Source organism: Thamnophis sirtalis, unplaced genomic scaffold (assembly GCF_051295495.1).
Source record: "Thamnophis sirtalis isolate CommonGarterSnake01/CBP01778 unplaced genomic scaffold, rThaSir2_p1.2 scaffold_3, whole genome shotgun sequence".
Taxonomy (NCBI): Eukaryota; Metazoa; Chordata; class Lepidosauria; order Squamata; family Natricidae; genus Thamnophis; species Thamnophis sirtalis.
In genome coordinates, this window is record NW_028261383.1 from 176,909,279 (window position 1) to 176,929,515 (window position 20,237).

General features: G+C 43.9%; 1 protein-coding gene across 1 annotated transcript in view; it reads right to left on the reverse strand.

Annotated features, from left to right (window-relative positions):
* Positions 1–616: 616 nt before the first annotated feature.
* The window catches only part of LDLR (low density lipoprotein receptor), a 34,325-nt gene continuing 14,704 nt past the window's right edge, over positions 617–20,237 (reverse strand). The window contains exons 6-18 of the mRNA XM_087711075.1: positions 18,433–18,555; positions 16,468–16,587; positions 15,834–15,959; positions 14,493–14,664; positions 12,897–13,124; positions 11,501–11,619; positions 9,775–9,914; positions 8,462–8,603; positions 8,132–8,284; positions 7,836–8,033; positions 6,780–6,857; positions 6,453–6,610; positions 617–4,084 (exon numbers count right to left, since the gene is read on the reverse strand). Coding sequence (XP_087567201.1) covers positions 4,049–4,084; positions 6,453–6,610; positions 6,780–6,857; positions 7,836–8,033; positions 8,132–8,284; positions 8,462–8,603; positions 9,775–9,914; positions 11,501–11,619; positions 12,897–13,124; positions 14,493–14,664; positions 15,834–15,959; positions 16,468–16,587; positions 18,433–18,555 — 1,793 coding nt within the window. The 3' untranslated portion in view covers positions 617–4,048. The remainder of the gene's footprint in view (positions 4,085–6,452; positions 6,611–6,779; positions 6,858–7,835; positions 8,034–8,131; positions 8,285–8,461; positions 8,604–9,774; positions 9,915–11,500; positions 11,620–12,896; positions 13,125–14,492; positions 14,665–15,833; positions 15,960–16,467; positions 16,588–18,432; positions 18,556–20,237) is intronic.

The window sequence follows — 20,237 nt, forward strand, 5'->3', positions numbered from 1 at the left end:
TCATGGGTTTTTTATCCTATCTTTTCCATATATAATTCAAAGCAACAAGCATATTAATACTTCTTCCTCCTCTATTTCCCCCACTCCCACCACCCAGTGAGGTGAGGTGCACTGGGCTGAGAGGACGAGTAGCCTAAAGTCATCCAGCCAGTTTTTTATCCCTAAGGCAGAGTTCAGTCTCCTGGTTTCTAGGCCAAACCTTAACCACTATACCAAACTGGCTCTTGGGGAATAGAAACACCAGGAAAACAAGACATTTATTTTTGAATTATGTCTTGTTGTCTCCAACTGCTCATTTATAGTTCTAAGCTTGACACTTGCCTTCCATTCCTTAGGAAAGTGCTAAGCTTTGGATTTTTCTTCATGTTGGAAGATTTGGGTTTCTTGGAGACCTTCCAGAATGCCAGTGCAATCGTTCTATCTAAACAATTGTTGGAGCCTTGGCTGTGATGTCTACATATGGGACTTGGCAACATGAGTCTTCTTGAATTTCAGTTTCACAAAAAGAGCATGTTTGTGTATTTGCACAAATCCAAAAGCACCAACTTCAAATGTATTGAGACAAAACAACGACCAAGTCAACTTCTACTGAAATTCAGAAAAAAGCATGAAACTCTTTCAGCGTATTTAAATATTTATTAAATTCATTCAATATGTGGGGAAATACCCCATAAATTTCAAGACACATGTTTAATATTTAAAAAAATAAAGCTCAATGAATCCATAAAGGTACAATTTACTTGTCAGATGTTTACATATAAAATCAGTTTATCTATCCAATTAAAATAACTTAACCTGGTTTTCCTTTGCCTCAATCAGGAAGGCAGTAGCATCGACACATGGAAGCATGAAAGGAGAACCCTGCCATCCACTGCATTCCAAGTCATTCTTCAACTTTACACCGCACACACCAGAGGCAAGTGAACGAAAGCAAAGGCTGGTAATTCTCTTCCCACCCAACTATCCCGACTATCTTCTTCCACGACAGGTTTTTCTGCTTTTAAAAAAAAGTTTCAACTTGAAAAAGTCACTGAGAGTTAACAAACATCCTGAAACCTCACTGAATTCCAGGGACCAGAACAAGTTTGTTCAGTGTGTGGCTCATGAGTTGTAGGCTGAAAAGATTCTAGTTTCATAAAATGAAAATACAGCTTCACTCTGTGGTTCTGTTCTTCAGCTTGGGAGAGTCATAAGAGATGCATGAGAAATATCAGAACAGAGATCTAGACTGCCGTAGGGAAAAAGAATAATATTCCCCACTCTAGCACATCACTGATGCTTGTGTAAAAAAATTGCAGATTTTGGAACACAACAAAATCAAGAACACCCACTGAATACACCAAGACTGTTTTGAGGGTTCAGCCTCAAATTGGTGAGGCTTTTCACAAGGTCATTTTAATAAGCAATTACTTTGACAGAGGTTAAAACATTAAAGCAGCTGCTTAGCACTCCGAGAGAAGAGTTTCTCACGGGTGGCACCCCTTTCATCAACCTTATGATTTATTTCACTTTAAAACTTTTTGTCAAACTGACCGTTTCAAAAAAAAAAAAGCCTCTATGATGATGCTTAATACAATACCCTAAAAACATTCAGAGTTTATTTAAGGCCCCTAAGTTGTATTTTCTGTTCTTCTCTGAAGATGTAGACACAGAATCTTCTGTAATTATTGATCATTAGAAACTTTGGTTGGTCGTGATTCACTTACATGCAATTCTAATACAGTGATGCAGAATTAAAAGTTTACAGGTTCACAGTGCAACAGCGAAAGGCGCCAGAGCAGAAAACAATCGATTCCCAGCTGCCTCCAGCTGGGAATCAATTCTGCTATCCCAGAAGAACCTGAGCAACAGAGGACAGTAACGAAAAACATGCAGCGCCATAGCTAGTTATGAAAATGCTGCCAAGCGGTTAAATGTAAAGGAATATACCTCTTCTAAGTTAACTAGGTTCATAAATATTGCAGAAGACAGAATTAACTATTCATTTGGTATCAGTTCCTCACGATCAGGTATGCTATTCAGAGCACCAAAATAGGGCAGCAAAAATAATAACCTGTGACTCAAACCATTAGCCTAAGGGAGAAGGTCCAAACCATGTGAAGTAGATCTTGTGTTCTCTTTGAGAAGTACATTTCCACAAACGTCTACGTTGTACACTGTACTGTGTTCACCTTGTCTGGCTTACTTCAAATAGGGGCAAAATTTACATCATTCACACGAACGTGGATACACTAAAAGCAGTTTTTTGTGGAAGGGAACGGAATGAAAACAGACACAGCAACGTGAGGTGGGACAGAAAAAAAAAAGGGCCAATTAATAACCTCAATAATATAAACATATAAATAAATAAGTCATGTTTTTATGAACATATATACAAATAGACAAGGCAACTTTTGTGCAAAGGGTATCTATACCTTGACATGTACCACACACATTATTTACACACTTTATACTATGCGAAAGAGGTTGGCATCTTTCACAGCTTTAAGACCAAAGTCTAAGGGCTCTCTCCTTGCTTTTAGTGCTTTTCCTTTCAAAGGGAAGGGAATTAGAAGCGTCAGGCCAAGAGCAAAAAATCCTCACTTGTTATTCTAGCCAATGATTGCTAGATTCCTGAAGGGAGACGGGATGTACAACTTCTGTTTCTGAGATGGGATGAGAAAGGCTATATTAATAGCAGTCCTTCTATATTTATATCCTAATTCTACTTCTCCGTAAGTATCAATGCCAGTATTTTAAAAGTAGCAAGTGGTCAGAATATTATTGATCATCTCAGAAAATAAGCTTAGTTTTCACCCACTTCAGAACGTGCGACAGACGCTGCCTTCAACTATAGAAGTGACACCATCTAGGGTAAGTTCTTCCTACTGTACATGAGATTGACTCTGGGCTACAACTTAGTGGAAAAGGGACAATCTTTCGTGCATCTCCCTCCCAGTATTAAAAAAAACACATTTCCTTTAGGAAGGGAAGGAATACAAGTATAAAAAGGTAACACTGAAGAAAAGAGAGATGCAGCATTAAGGCAACAGTACAGAAGTGACTCGAGACGGAATATGAAAAAAATGGCTTCCGATTCCTATTTTTTGGCCAGCACAAGTCCATTGCCCTTTTTTCTTTATCTGCACTAAAGGCACAAGAGGCCCAGCACCAAGCAAAAGCAACAAGCCCATCATCCCCACCGTCAGCCTGTTTGTGTCATTGGTTTGGTTTATTTCCCCGCCCTCTTTCTTTCTGGGCACAGAGGTGACCAGAGAGGCAAGGAAAACAATCAAGTGCAAATATTGTTATACAAGATTACAGGCTACGTAGATCACAGACTGAACCCAAAAAACAAAAACAAAAAAAAGTGCATGGTAGATTGGACAGGGAAAGCTGGAAGAAAACCGGCAACCCTGAACCAACAGGGAGATCCAATACCTTGAGCTTTTTCCTTTGGAGTTAGAAAATAAAAGTCAGCGTTTCCTGTTGGCAACATGGATGATGCGATCCGTTTTTAAAACTTCTCTGGTCTAGTTTGGGAAGGAGAGGGGCAATCCAGAAGTTAGTGAATTAGGCGACTTTGACTTCTTGCCTCAAATTAGATTTAGATTCTCAACGTTTCCTCCAAGCTCGCTTCATGTGTAAGAAATTGGGGCATGAAGATCTCTCCACAGGGAGACCTCGCCACAACCAAACTCGCATCCAGAGAAGAATTTCTCTTTGTTGAATCCCTCTTTTTCCAGACTTAGAAATATTCTTACCATGTCAGACTAAGGAGACCCAGGGCATATCGGAGGTACCAGTGTCCTGTTAGCGCTGGGCACGACAATAAATATAGAAAAAAAACATAACAATGCCATAACTTGCTTGATGTCCTGATAAAATGGCAGCTGACAAACGCCCCTCCTTCTTACAAAAATAAAGGAGAGTGGGGACAATCCATCAAGTCACCCGGGGAGTCGCATGAGATGCCTGGGAGAAAACTGTAGCCAGACCATTCGTGTTCTTCTTTCCAGAAAATAAGCAGCAAAGTCCTGAGAGAGGCACTTGAGGTGTGGAGGCAATTTCACGCTGCGTCATCTTCCAGGCTGACCATCTGTCTCTGAAAGGAAGATGCAGAGTGAAGAAAACGATTGTTGAGGAGTGTTAAGTGGGAAGGGCTCAGAAAATCTTGCCATCAAATGTTTATTCAGCAGCTAAGTGAACTTTGACAGCAATGTATTTATATGGCATTTTTTTCTCCAATGGTATTGGACCTGGGTACTTGAGAGACCGCCTGCTGCCAATTACCTCCACTAGACCGATTAGATCCCACAGATTAGGCCTCCTCCGAATTCCATCCGCCGGCCAGTGTCGACTGGCGACTACCCGGAGGAGAGCCTTCTCTGTGGCTGCTCCGACCCTCTGGAACGAACTCCCCGTGGAGATTCGAACCCTCACCACCCTCCAGGCCTTCCGCAAAGCCCTTAAAACCTGGCTGTTCCGACAGGCCTGGGGCTAAAGAGCTGTTCCCCCCATCTCGAATGGTATGATTGTTGTGTGTTTTTAAATCATGTATTGTTATGTATCGTTTATTTTTTATTTTTTGTCTGCACCCCCTCCCCTTCCCTGATTTGAGTTGTTAGCCGCCCTGAGTCCCCTTCGGGGGAAAAGGGCGGCATATAAATATATAATAAATGAAATGAAATGAAATTCTCCAACTTTTAAAGATAGGGGACAAACTACGTTCTGAATTTCATGCCCTTAACTCAGCTTTCCAGAGATAATGAGAACTGCTTCAACTTTGGAAAGTATGGATTCATAAATACAGGACAATCATTAGACAGTTCAAAAGAGATGCGAAGCACTTTGGAAACCAAGTATTTTCTATTTTATGGGACACTGGACTATATAGGAAAAGTATGAAACCAATTTAGGAAACTGAACACCAGCTTCCAAGGGCATCCTGGCATTTCCCCTGAACCTTCATGAGGTTACTTTTTTTTTAGTAAACAAACTTTTTAGCAAACCGTTGTATGGGAAATGGCAAGAGAAAGTCTTCCAAGGAGATGATTTCTTTCCTTGTATCTTTCCAGCAGAACATCTAGTCTAGAGTTTTTAAAAGTTTAAAGAAATGTTCTTGAGGTAAACATCTCCTAGATTTGAGCTCAGCTTCTGATTATTATATTGATATATCTTGGCAGTTATGCTGATTGCACTAAGTTGGAACATGGGGGGAAATTTACTATAATTCATTTACATTCATGTAATGTAAATGAATTACAGTAAGGTAGTTAATTCATCATTTGGCGCAAACCAACAATTCCTCTGAATAACTTTCATCTGCCTTCAGTAAGGATGGTTAGGAGCCAAAGCTGTTCGCTTCACTCCTATATTTCTAAAAAGAGAAACCAATGGTTTATTGGCAGTGGAGGGCATGCTATTAAAGACATTTGGGAAGCTCAGAATTTTTGAATTAATGTAGCAGTCTGACACCGCAAACTTTTAGGCTGCACTTAAAATACTTTTTAAGTATCAAAGGGCTGACTTGTGCAACTCTAAAAAAATAAAGGTATCAATTTGATAAAACATGTGTGCTTGTTTAAAGGAATTCAGATTAAGAGCTACTTACACATTCAATTTATATTCTGTACATGTCATGGATGGGAAACATCTAAATTCTAGTTCAACTAATATGGAACTTTTTGTTAAGAACGAAACTTGCTTAAACTGGAAATTTAAGTAATCCGGTTTCTACCCTCCAATTTAAGCAAAATATTACTGAAGGTATTTTCTGCGCCCATGAGACAAAAGAGATAAGGAATCAAGCTGGGTTAGCAACAGCAATCTTTGACTTATAGCAGTGTTTCTCAACCTTGGCAACTTTAAGTCCTGTGGACTTCAACTCCCAGAATTCCCCAGCCAGCTATGCTATGCTGGCTGGGGGATTCTGGGAGTTGAGGTCCACAGGACTTAAAGTTGTCAAGGTTGAGAAACACTGACTTATAGCCAGTCATTCTGCAAGTGTTCGAAGCTGTTCTAAGTGCTGAACAAAGGGACTTACATTCAGTCCTCCCAATTAGGCTACTGCAGTGCCCCTGTGATTGCAGCCTGGATACTTTGCAATTTGTTCACACTTATGACCAGTTGCCAAGCACCCCACAATCCTGCAATCACCATTTGCAATCTTCCCTGCTAGTGTTCCTCAGAAAGTCAGTGGGGGAAAAGGCAGGGGGACATTGCAAGGACTGTAAAGCAGTGTTTCTCAACGTTGGCAACTTGAAGATGTCCGGACTTCAACTCCCAGAATTCCCCAGCCAGCGAATGCTGGCTGGGGAATTCTGGGAGTTGAAGTCCGGACATCTTCAAGTGGCCAACGTTGAGAAACACTGCGTGTAAAGCAAATGAAGGAAGTCGTGTATCTTGGCAGTAATTTTGAAGTGTGGCCCAATGTTTCCCCGTGGAAGCTTTTATCTTGAATATTGACTTACTGATGGGTATGAATATCCTTCCTGGCTCCGACAGATATGAATCTCATCCTCCGTTGTCTTCTGATAAACGGGGTTATCAAAATTGATACTGTTGATGTTCTTGAGACGCCAGTTCTTCCAAATGAGGAAAATCCCAAAAGAGACCAGACTGATCAGTGCTGGAATGAAACCCACCCCCAAGAAGACACATTACTTTAAGCAATCGGACACAATGGCTTAGAACAAGGAACATACGAATTGTAAAAATTGCAGATCAAATCATAATTAATTAGTAATTTCATTAATGTGCTAATATGCAAGCGGGGACTTCTGAAATGGGAAACTTACCCAGAGGTAGAACAATAGCGAGTGCTGATGGGCCTCTCCGTTCTGTCCCATCTGTTTCTGCAGCAATGCCGTTTCGAACTATGGAGGGAAGAAACACGATGCTAAAGGTTCACCTGGTGCACCAGTTGCGGCCCTACCTGGACCGGGAGGCACTTCGAATAGTCACTCATGCCCTCGTCACCTCAAGACTGGATTACACCCATATTACACCTATCCTCCGAGAGCTGCACTGACTTCCTATTGGGCTCCGGACGTGCTTCAATGTGCTAGTCGTTACTTTTAAAGCCCTTCATGGTTTAGGACCTGGATACCTGAGAGACCGCCTCCTGCCACTTACCTCCCAACGACCAACTGGGTGCCGTCAACCAGACAATGCCGGCTGGCGACTCCCCGGGGGAGGGCCTTCTCTGTTGCTGCGCCGGCCCTGTGGATCTGCAGAGATCCGGACCCTTCCCACTCTCCCGGCCTTCCATAAAGCTGTCAAGACTTGGCTGTTCCGGCAGGACTGGGGCTGTTGATTGATATCCAGCCCCGTTTAGATGGAATGGGTGACATGAATTTTAATACTGTATTTTTATTTCTTATCTCTATTTTTTAAAATTAAATGTTTCTTGTCTGTTGTGAGCCGCCCAGAGTCCCTATGGGAGTGGGCGGCATACAAATTCTAATAAACTTGAAACTAAAGTTAACTCCTCCCACATGGTATGCGCTAAATTTCTATGGAAAAGGAAGGACGACCACCTGTCCTCTCATTTGAAACTTCCTCCAGTTGCAGAACACATTCGTGCAAAGCTTTCTCCACTCAGGATTAGATAAATTCTAACACTGTATTTCACTGCAGAGATCTTATTCCAAGATTACAAAATCCTAACTAATGCATGGAAGGTATTTTTAACAAATTGGAACCAATGTTTTATTTTCGGGATAGATTTCTTGTATCTTCGGTGGCCGACAGCCGGTTCTCAGGCAAATGGTAGTAAGCAATAACTGGTTTTGCACTGAAAGGTAAAGGGATTATAATACCCAGATTCCCTAGAGGAAAGAGAAGCCTCTCACCTTGCTGGGACAGAGTGACCATCTCATGAGTGGTTTGTTCTGGGATGTTGGTAACAACATCATTCAGCACATCTGCAGGCAGGTGATCCGTTTTCTGGGTCGGGGTCTTCCTTGTAGATAGTAGCCGTGCTGCAGGTGAGGTCTTAGCAGAGTGCACTGTCGTAGCAGCCACAGGTGGGGGAACAGGTGTAGCAGGATCTGAATGGTAGAAGAAACTGCCATGTAAAATTGCCGTGCAAGGCAGACAGGCTACCTTCGCAATTTCCTCCCCGGCTTTGTCTCCTCCACCTCTGTACCTTGGGTGCAGCTTCTCATGTCGGTGCCCAGGTGCATGCTGTCCGGGCAGACACAGGTGTACTTGGCAGAATGGAGATTGATTTGGGGGGCTGGGAGGCAGAGGTACTGGCAGCCTCCATTGGGGACGCCATTCTTCTCACACCAGTTTACACCTGGAAAAGAAAGAAGCCCCTTTCCTTTCAGAGAAGGTTTCGCCTGCGATGGACAAGTTAAGTGGGTGATATTTATTAAAAAAAAAAAAGTTATCAGGTTTTAGGTAGTGACCCAAGTAACTAACAAAGGCTGGCCTTCAAACTTAAACTAAGAGAAAAGAAGAAGATGCCTCTCACCTTTTGGTTGCCGTACAGAATGGAAGAGCATCAAATCCTCTGGTGAAGAGAGATTCTCTGCCACTTTCACAATATTTGAACCAGTTCGGCGGTTGGCACTGAAGATGGCTTCGTTCAAGACATCTGTCCAGAACACTTTATCCTGGATAAGGGATTAATTTGGACAATGAATTTTGTAATTGTATCCCACTCTTCCAAAGATATCCAGCCACTGCAGTTTCCCAAGGCAAAAGGGGAATGCATTCAGTAAAAGGGGGAGGAGGGAATTAAAAGGTCTTAAGATTTGCTGATAAATTGACTCCTTCTAAAATGTGAATAAATTGCTTTAGGTTTTAAAACGAACTTCACATGCAATAGAAATGCAAGAGAAAGTTGGTTTTAATCATGACATTTATATTTTGTTTGTATCAAAGTTATAAGCAAGAATAGGAGTTCGGGGGTCATAAAGAGGCTGATGAATTGTCAAACGTTACTCCCTACTCTTAATGCTGATGAGAGTTACAATTCATTAATATCCGGAGAGTTAAACCTGGTCTAGATTTTTATCAAGAAATCCATGCTCTTGACAATTTGACAGCCTTTCTCAAGTGCACCCCAGATGCATAAAATTAGAATTTCCACTGCCAATTCTTCTATTTGTTCTTTATAATCTTATAATCTATTTATTGGTTTTTAGAGATGCTAGCAACTTTTTAAGTATTCCTGCAAGAGGATGGATTTAAATTGGCCCGGGGTTTACAATTACTATTCCTGTCCCCTCACCTCTATGATCTGATGGTGGGGATGATGGGTCTTTTGATTATAAACCAGGAAAAAGACATTATAGCTAAATTCCAACTCAGGGCAAGGATCTTATCCATCAACTATGCATCATTATTTGGTACAGGTAGTCCTTGAGTTACAAACACTTCATTTAGTGAACATTCATAGTTACAATGGCACTGAAAAAAAGTGACTTAAGAGGTTCACTCTTACAACCAGCGTAACAACCCCATGATCACATCACAATTCAGATGCCTGGCAGCTGGTTCATATTTATGGTGGTTGAAGTGTCCTGGGCTCATGTGATCCGATTTTATGACCTTCTGACAAGGAAAGTAAATGGTGAAGCCAGATTCACTTAGCAACCAAGTCACTAACTTAAATTTTAAAACTGCACTGATTCCCTTGACAATTGTGACAATCGTGAAATGGGGCAAAACTCACAACAAATGTTTCACTTAGCAACGTAAATTTTGGGCTCAGTTGTGGTTGTAACTCGAGGACTACTGGTATTGCCAAAGATTCCGAAACATGTTAGCGACCTACAATACCTCAAAGACTGCAATGCCAAAAGGGTGCGCCAGCATCTCGTTATCCACCAGGATCGTCCTTCTGTTTTCCCCGTTCACATCAATGCTGGAGACCGAGTGGTATTTGGAGTCTACCCAGTAGAGGCGATGGGTAATCAGATCTAATGCAGAAGGAAGATGTTCAAATGAAATGCTACAAAATTTTACACATTGTTTTCTTCCAACACAAAGGGAAAAACCCTCCGTCAAGCCTTAACAGTCTAGAACAGTGTTTCTCAACCTTGGCCACTTGAAGATGTCCGGACTTCAACTCCCAGAATTCCCCAGCCAGCATTCGCTGGCTGGGGAATTCTGGGAGTTGAAGTCCGGACATCTTTAAGTGGCCAAGGTTGAGAAACACTGATTTAAAGCCTCAGATACCTTCATCCTCTTCAGTGGAAAGAGAGTGGCTAGGACAGTGTTTCTCAACCTTGACAACTTGAAGATGTCCGGACTTCAACTCCCAGCGAATGCTGGCTGGGGAATTCTGGGAGTTGAAGTCCGGACATCTTCAAGTGGCCAAGGTTGAGAAACACTGGTCTAGAATAAAAAATGATTTAGACGAGGCAATATTTTGGGGAGCGCAACATTATTTCCAAGCCAGACTGCTGAATTGCTCATTTATTTCAAAGGTCACTTTCTGACCTTGGTGTCCCATAAGGTTTTCCTGAACAACTTTCAATATCAGAAACACTTTGACCCAAACAACTTCCAGGATTTTCTCATTTTCAGACTGAGAAATCTGCACATCCTCAAGAAAAAAATCAATTCCCTTCACACAAATGCTTTGGACTCCTTTAAATCTAAACTCAAGGATGACTGCAATGATGCTCCAAATAGGAAAAAAAGGGCACCATGCCATGTTTGCTCTTCAGGCAAATACCGGGACACGAGTATGAATCCATTAGAAAAAGCAGATTCTGTGGGTTAGGATTCCTTATCCAGCCATATCCCAAAGCTTGCTTCAAGGCTGTCCCACATAGTAATGGGGAAGGAGCTTACAAAACTGTATTATGCTTCTCTAACGAGGCAGGCGATTGCCACGGAAGGGAACGAATAGCAGGAGCGAAGCAACAGGAAAGAAGGGAAAACCTCTCTTTAGATATAAATGAACAGGACTACATTGTCTTCCAAAGTGCCATTGTTCCCAGCCATGTGACAACACCAGAGGTGGGTTCCCACCAGTTTGCACCTACTCGGTAGAACCGGTTCGTCAAATCTACCGAACCGGTTAGAAGAGGTTCCACCAGTGGACCCGGAAAGCAGGCCACACCTACAGAAGAGCTTCCAAAAAATTTTGAAACCCACCACTGACACACAGACACACACAGAGAGAGAAAGAGAAAGAGGAAGGAAGGAAGGAAGGAAGGAAAGAAAGAAAGAAAAAGAAAGAAAGAAAGAAAGAAAGAAAGAAAGAAAGAAAGAAAGAAAGAAAGGGAGGGGAAGGGAAGGGAAGGAAGGAAAGAAAAGGAAAGGAAGGGAAGGAAGGGAGGAAGGAAAGGAAGGGAAGAAAGGGAAGGAAGGGAGGAAGGAAAGGAAGGGAAGAAAGGAAAAAAGAAAGAAAAAGTGAGAGAGAGATGAAAGATGAACAAAAGATGAAAGAGAGAGATGAACGAATAGCAGGAGTGAAGCAACAGGAAAGAAGGGAAAACCTCTCTTTAGATATAAATGAACGGAACTACATTGTCTTCCGAAGTGCAGGACATACCTAATGTTATTCCATTGGGCCACTGAATGCCCTCTTTCACCAAGGGGAAACTGTCCACTCCGTTCAGTCCACTCTTGGCAATTTTAGCAGACGCCCCCCAGTCAGTCCAGTACATGAACCTGCCAAGGAGAAGAGAAAGGGGGGGGGGGGGCCAAAGGACAATTAATGCTAAAAGTCCATTTAAACCAACTCATCCGGTTGCAAAGCTCACCACCATCCAGAATCCCAATACCAGGTACCCCAAATGCTTTCTCTCCCTAGTCTGCCAAGCCTTTCTACTTCTCCCAATAGCCTTTCCTGCTCCCACAATTCTCACACTTGAAATATCACAAGAGGATATAACTGTCTCAGTGGTGAGTTTCAAAAAATTTTCGAACCTACTCTGTGGGTGTGGCCTCCTTTGTGGGAGTGGCTTGCTGCCCATGTGACCTGGTGGGAGTGGCTTTCTGGCCATGTGTTCTCTTCCACCCTCCCTCTCTCTCTCTCTCTCTCTCTCCTTCCTTTTGTCTCTCTGTCCCTTTTTTCTTTCATCTCTTCTCACTTTTTCTTCCTTTCTTCCTTTCTTTCTTCCTTCCTTCCTTCCCTTCCTTCCCTTTCTTCCCTTCCTTTCCTTCCTTCCTTCCCTTCCTTCCCCTTTCTTCCTTTCTTTCTTTCTTTCTTTCTTCTTTCTTCTTCTTTCTTTCTTTCTTTCTTTCTTTCTTTCTTTCTTTCTTCCTTCCTTCCTTCCTTCCTTTCTCTTTCTCTCTCTGTGTGAGTCTGTGTGTGTGTGTCTGTGTGTCAGTGGTGGGTTTCAAAAAAAAGTTTGGAGCCTCTTCTGTAGGTGTGGCCTGCTTTCCGGGTCCACTGGTGGAACCTCTTCTAACCGGTTCGGTAGATTTGAAGAACCGGTTCTACCGAACTGGTGTGAACTGGTAGGAACCCACCTCTGAACTGTCTGCTTGTGCTGTCCTAAATTTTCAGATCTAGGTCTAGATCTAACAAGCATATTTTACATTTACAGTCTATATATATTTACATATATATAACCGCTGAATTGGTCTACCTTGATTGCCCAGGTTTCTGAATAGGACTTTTCCCTGAATCTAGTGAAGATGTCCAGGGCTTTAGTCTAGGACAGTGTTTCTCAACCTTGCCAACTTGAAGATGTCTGGACTTCAAGTCCCAGAATTCCCCAGCCAGCATTCGCTGGCTGGGGAATTCTGGGACTTGAAGTCCAGACATCTTCAAGTTGCCAAGGTTCAGAAACACTGTCCTAGGATCTTCATCATGCAAGTATGTCCTTTCCCCCATTAAGCCACGGAGCCTTAATCCTCCTTAACCATTCTGAAGCTATTTCTACAGTCTCGGTCTCTCTTATTTTCTCCAACAACAAATGCTCCAAGAAGAAGCCTCCTACCCATGGACTGGATCCACCACAATGGCACGTGGTTTGGCCCCGACCTCCTTGATCAGCGTCTTCCTCTTCAAGCCTTCACTGCTGGCCACAGAGATGGTACCTAAGCCAGAGTCAGTCCAGTAAATATTGTGATGCACCCAGTCAACAGCCAGGCCGTCTGGAGCCTTAATGCCGCTGCTAATCACCGTGGTATGGTGGGAATGGTTGCCAGCCTTATCAATCGGGGTGCTGTGTGGAAGACAAACAGAGAAGCCTCATTGAAATGAAAGGCTGCACAATGGCAGGGTTTGGTGGGCAAATAGCATCAGTTTTTCATATACTTCCAAGCAATAATTCAAAAGCAACTAATACTGTTCCTTGCTAATCAGCACAGAAAGTTTAGCTAGCCTGATAAAGAGCACTCAATAAACTCAAAACCGTGGCACGACAAAACCGCGCTCCACTAAGCCGCGCCTGATTAAACCGCGTCGCTGACGTCATCAGCAGGGCGACAACAGCGAGCGCGGAGAAAGAAGGGCGCTTTAAATAGCGCTTTGAAAGCAAGCCGATTCAACTTAAGGTAAGGGTTAGGTTTAGGGTTAGATTTAGGGTTAGCTTTAGGGTTAGGTTAAGGGTTAGGTTTAGGGTTAGGTTTAGGATTAGGTTTAGGGGTTAATTTTAGGTTTAGCATTTACAGTGTGCTTTTTTCTCCGCGCTGTTGTCGCGCTGTGATGACGTCAGCTACGCGGTTTCATCAAGCGCCCTTTAGTCGAACACGGTTTTGTGGTGGAACCACTCAAAACACCTATTTCTTAACAGTAACCCCCATGTTTAGTGACTTTCATTGGATCCACAGCAAAATCCCTGGTTGCTATTTTGCCTGCCTTGGTTTCATTTGCCCCAACAGACACCAGTGAAAGCTGAAGGGACTTCCAAAGATTTCGTATTAATAAAAAGAGATTTAGATTGGCAACAGCCAGCACAGGACGTGCTTCAGAACATGGATTCTCCTCTGTGACATCAAAGTTAAGGGAAAGGTATTTTAGGACAAGTTAACTCCTTGCTGCGTGTACAGAGCCGAGGTGGCGCAGTGGTTAGGGGTGCAGCACTGCAGGCCACTTCAGCTGACTGTTATCTGCAGTTCGGCAGTTCTAATCTCACCGGCTCCAGGTTGACTCAGCCTTCCATCCTTCCGAGGTGGGTGAAATGAGGATCCGGATTGTTGTTGGGGGCAATATGCTGACTCTGTAAACGGCTTAGAGAGGGCTGAAAGCCCTATGAAGCGGTATATAAGTCTAACTGCTATTGCTATTACTTTTTAACACAGACTGGATCCATGAGAATGTGATTTGGGACAATACCAACGGCTCCTACCATCTCTGTCTCTCTTGCATTTGTTCCTCAATTAAGAATATCAAGGCCCCCTGGAGTTTGGGTGAGGGCCTGGAAGACTGCACCTCGGGCGAGAGCCAGGGTGGAGCATTGCTGTCTCTAGCAAGAACAGGGTGGGTGGGTGGGTGGGTGGAAATGGGATTACGGAGGCGGCTGAGGAACTCTAAAAATTGGCCAAGTCATCTGGGTCGTTTGGGATTTGGCGATACACGGCAGCTGACTCACCTGAATATTTTCTTGTCAAAGTTGTCAGACCAGTAGATTTTATTGTTGCTGATTTCCATATCTAAGGCCATGGTTTCTTTCAGATGGGGGATCAGACTTGTGTACTCGCTGTGGTCCAATGTCATTTTCCTGACCTCGTGGCGATTGGTAAAAAAGAGGTACGCAATGGTGCCTGTAAAGGAAGAACAGAGACATTGGGACTCTAGGAGCCATTAATCCCTCTCTCCCCCTCTCCCTCCCTCCTTCTCTCTCCCTCCCTCTCCCTCTCCCTCTCTCTCTCTTACATATACGCCAGGGGTGGGTTCCTCCCAGTTCTAACCTCTTCTACAGAAGGGGTTCCACAAATCTACTGTGCCGTTTAGAACCGGTTCCAGGTCCCTCCCACTGCCCATCCGCACCACGCTTGCCCCACCCACCACTCACTGATTGGCTGGCTCGCCAACCGCCCTGCCCACCTCTAAGTGTCCTATCTAAACCCTAAAGTCTTAAAGCTGTCAAGTTTGAACACCCCTGGGGTTTTTTTTTCTAAAGAGTTAGGGGTGCAAGGGTCTTGTAACTTGATAGCTTTAAGACTTGCGTGCTTCAAATGCCAGAGTTCCTGAGTCAACATGACTGGAGGAGGAATTCTGGGAGTTGAAGTCCAGAAGTCTTAAAGCTGTCAAGTTTGAACACCCCTGGGTTTTTTTTTTCTAAAGGGTTAGGGGTGCGAAGGCCTTGTAACTTGACAGCTTTAAGACTTGCACACTTCAATGCCAGAGTTTCTGAGCCAATATGACTGGAGGAGGAATTCTGGGAGTTGAAGTCCACAAGTCTTAAAGCTGTCAAGTTTGAACACCCTTGGTTTTTTTTTTCCTAAAGGGTTAGGTGTGCAAGGGTCTTGTAACTTGACAGCTTTAAGACTTGCGTGCTTCAAATACCAGAGTTTCTGAGCCAACATTTTGATTGCTAAGCAAGAGCGTTGTTAAGTGAGTTTCACCACATTTTACAAGTTGGCTACGCCCAGCCAGTCACATGACTGCCAAGCCACTCCCACCAGGTCACATGGCCGGCAAGCCACTCCCACAAAGCAGGCCACACCTACAGAAGTGGTTCTAAAAAAATTTTGAAACCCACCACTGATATACATATACACAAAAGAGTCAAAGATTTTCCAAAAACTTTCCCCAGTACTCTAGACCAGTGTTTCTCAACCTTGGCCACTTGAAGATGTCCGGACCTCAACTCCCAGAATTCCCCAGCCAGCGAATGCTGGCTGGGGAATTCTGGGAGTTGAAGTCCGGACATCTTCAAGTGGCCAAGGTTGAGAAACGCTGGTCTAGACAGACAGAATCCTAGACTTACCAATTGCTTTGCAAGCCTTGGTGGGTGGATGAATCTCATATCCTTCTTTACATTCGCATTTATAACTTCCTTGCAGGTTCACACAGACTTGGCTACAGGCATCAGGGTTGAGACACTCATCAATATCTACAAAGTCAAGATAATGTTGCTACGCATTCAGAGGAAAAGGTCATTTCTCTGGTCAATTTTCTGCATCAAGCCAAAGAGGAAGGGCAAAAGGTTCCTCCATCCAGGTTTGCTTCTTCGGCTATGACGGAGGAATGGAAGGATTTCTATTCCTTGCAGACAACATAAATATATAGGAATATAAACCCTTCCCTTCCCCACCATCCAGTCAGAGCTGAAGAAGCTTCTTTGGATGAGAAGCGAAATGTCTTTAAAGAAAAACCGGAAAGTCCAGTTGCCTCTTGAAAAAAGCCCCTTTGGGAGAACCAGGACAGCCTGGAGGACTGAGACTCTCCATCAGATAGAAATTTTCACATCTCCAAATAAGTTAAATGTATCCTCATTGTTATCAATGCTTCCTGGAGATGAGGATCCAGATCCAACACATCCAGAGGCTAAAAGATTGGGGAAACTAGCATTAAATCAAAAGGCTTCTGATAAAGAGAATTAAATGTCAAGATATTCTTACCTTCACATTTTCTTTGATCAATCAGCTGGAAGCCTTCAGGGCACAAACATTCATATCCAATTTTCTTGTCGTTGCATATATGGGAACAGCCTCCTTTATTAGCCAAGCATTCATTAGTTCCTGCAGCAGAAGAGTACAGTATGGAGCTGATCTCAGATAAACCATCTTGAACCTCTTTTAACCTTTTCAAATACCTGCAAACCTTTATTGTTTTGCAAAATAGAGCCGAGGTGGCGCAGTGCTTAAATGCAGCACTGCAGGCTACTTCAGCTGACTGCAGTTCTGCAGTTCGGCTGTTCTAATCTCACCAGGCTCAAGGTTGACTCAGCCTTCCATCCTTCCGAGGTGGGTGAAATGAGGACCCAGACTGTGGGGGCCATATGCTGACTGTAAACCGCTTAGAGAGGGCTGGAAGCCCTATGAAGCGGTATATAAGTCTAACTGCTATTGCTATCTGTCTGTCTGTCTGTCTGTCTGTCTATCTATCTATCTATCTATCATCTACCTATCTCTATATCTCTGTCTATATCTCTGTCTATCTCTCTATCTCTATATCTCTGTCTGTCTATCTGTCCATCCATCCATATCTCTTATCTATCTATCTAGAGCAGAGGTGGTGCAGTGGTTAGAGTGCAGTACTGCAGGCCACTTCAGCTGACTGTTATCTGCAGTTCACCAGCTCAAGGTTGACTCAGCCTTCCATCCTTCCGAGGTGGGTAAAATGAGGACCCGGATTGTTGTTGGGGGCGATATGCTGACTCTGTAAACCGCTTAGAGAGGGCTGAAAGCCCTATGAAGCGGTATATAAGTCTAACTGCTATTGCTATTGCTAAAATGATTTAGCTAAGGACACATTTACACAGAGACTTCCTAAGCAATTTTTAAAATTCTGTTTAATTAAAATAATTTTCAGTTTTCAGCACTGCGCTGCGTACAAAGGACAGCTGATCATCGCATGCGTATACACGCCAGAAACCCAGAAGACAAGGAGGCAAGGGTGTGTGTGCCTGGGGACTTTTGGGCATGCGTGCCAGAGGTTCGCCATCACGGGATAACTTCCAGCTGAGCTTCCTGTGGGGTTGGAGGTGAAGAACGTGACCACTGCCATCCCGCCCTGAGCTCTCCCTATTGGAAGGCTCAAATCTGAACCATAGCCCCCCTTGAGGGAGGGGGGTGAAGTAAAGGGGGGCCACCTTGCAGGTCGAAGAGAGCCACATCTCTCCTCCCTGATTTGGAAAGCCTCCTCATCTGAAGAGCAGGAGCAGCGGCCGCTAAAATGGCTGCCTTGAAGCAGGAATCAGCCAGAAGACCCAAGACAGTTCAAGAGCAACAGAGAGCTGTGAACAGAAACTGTGTTGCTGGGTGAGATTATTCTTTTTTTCTTTAAAGTTACCCCAGGATAAGGGGGGAAAAAACCCTAGGGAAGAGACTCTAAAATGATTTTTGCTAGCTGCAGAAAATACCATTCTTATAGAGCAGTGTTTCTCAACCTTGGCCACTTGAAGATGTCCGGATTTCAACTCCCAGAATTCCCCAGCCAGCATTCGCTGGCTGGGGAATTCTGGGAGTTGAAGTCCAGACATCTTCAAGTGGCCAAGGTTGAGAAACACTGTAGAGATTTATGTTGAAAAGTAAGTTGAGAGCGCCATCTACTGGCCGAAGAAAAATGACTCCTAGACTCCTGAAAACTTTCAGAGATCCTGGGAAGCTAGAATAAAAGACTGAAAAATACAGAGTAGACTCAAAGAACTTGGAAAATATTTTGGATTAACAGAGTACTGAGAAAATGCTGGGATTGACCCATCTGGTTTTGTTCTGAACAAAACTGGAGATTGAGTGAAGTAAATATCTGGGGGAAAGAAGGCAGTGTGGGAATTGGAGAGGAGAGTCTTATTTATCAAAGCTTACTCCCTGGACGTTGGACTGTTGCAGTCACAGCATATCCAGGGAATCTTAAATACTTACGGCACTCTTTAAGAGGTTCGTCTGACCAGTCCCGACAGTCTTTCAATCCATTGCAGACCTTCTCCATGCCGATACATTCTCCAGAGCCGCACTTAAATACATTTGGTCCCTTGCAAGTTGTCACTGTTGCAAAAGTAAAAAGAAGCATCGTTTAAATCTCACTTTGCAGCTTCCGCTTGGCTTTTCTAGGAAAGCTGTTCGGAAAGTGAAGATCAGCAGAAGAGCATCGGCAGAAGAGAGCAGAGGCACTTAACATTTTAATAAACACTATTCGCCTTAAAAAAAACAAAACCCTAAACCCGTGATGGCAAACCTATGGCACGCGTGACAGAAGTGGCACATAGAGGCCTCTCTCTGGGCACGCACACCATCGCCTCCCCCCAGTCCAGCTCCGTCACATTGCTCGGGACTCCGTCGTTTGTGGGACTAAAAACAGGCTTCCTCCTTCGTCGCAGTACGTTTGCTGTTGCTGCCTCCTCCTCCTCCTCCCGGAGCCCATGATGAAGGAGGAGTCCTGGCAGTTGTGGCGGGCAAGGAGGGGCTGTTGCCACCGCCTCTTCTTCGCCAATTTCCTCCCCCACCCCAGCTGGTCTGTCTCTAAATCAGTGGTTCCCAAACTTTTTTGTCCACCCACCCCCTTGGTGCTACAAGCGGATCCTCAGTGCCCCCCACCCCGCCCAGTGGTGGAATTCAAATTTTTTTACGACTGGTTCTGTGGGCATGGCTTGGTGGGCGTGGCTGGGCGAGTCATGTGACTGGGCGGTTTGCACGACGGAAGGAAGATAGCAACAGTGAAATTCAAAACTGTAACAATTAATTGCACATTTATTCGAAACCCAATTTAAAAACCTTTGTAGTTAATGTTAATTCAACAAAATTGTTGAACATGATCCAGTGATACCAGGTTTTGAAACTCTGATAATTTACCAAGAACCTTAGTAACTAGTAACTTAGTAAAATTTAGTAACTACTTGACTGTTCAGTAAATTCTTAATGTGATGGATGGGCTTGTTGAAGTGATACCAGTTTCCCAATGTCTGGTTTTAAGTCACTTAGCAAGAGTCTTAAATCACCACATTCAGTAATCTGGAATCAATTTCTTTGCTTGGGGAGAAGTTGGATGACCACACTGAAGCCACGTTCCACCAAATATGATGTTGTAAATGCAACAAGGGGCTTCTTAACCACTGTCCATAGTGCAGGATAGTGATCAGAAATTTCTTTCTGTAACCAAAACTCTTGGTACGATTTCTTGAACTTTGGCTTCAGCTCAATGTCACCAACATTTGCTTGAATTGTTTGATGAAATTATTGCATGGTACCTAGGGATTCCCAATATGGAAAGTGAGAAGGGGAACATTTTTACAGATCTATATGTTCTTGGGTTATAATTTTCACGCCCTTGTCACCTCGAGGCTGGATTATTGCAATGCGCTCTACATGGGGCTACCCTTGAAAAGCGTTCGGAGACTGCAGTTAGTCCAGAATGCGGCCGCGCGAGTGATATTGAGTGCACTGAGGTACACCCACGTTACACCTGTCCTCCGCGAGCTGCACTGGCTACCAATTGGTCTCCGGACGCAATTCAAGGTGTTATCACCTTTAAAGCCCTACATGGCTTAGGACCAGCGTACCTTCGAGACCGCCTACTGCAACATACCTCCCAGCGGCTAGTAAGATCCCACAGATTGGGCCTCCTTCGGGTGCCATCAGCCATACAATGTCAGCTGGCGGGCCCCCAGAGGAGAGAGTTCTCTGTGGCTGCTCCGACTCTTTGGAATCAGCCACCCCCAGAGATCCGGACC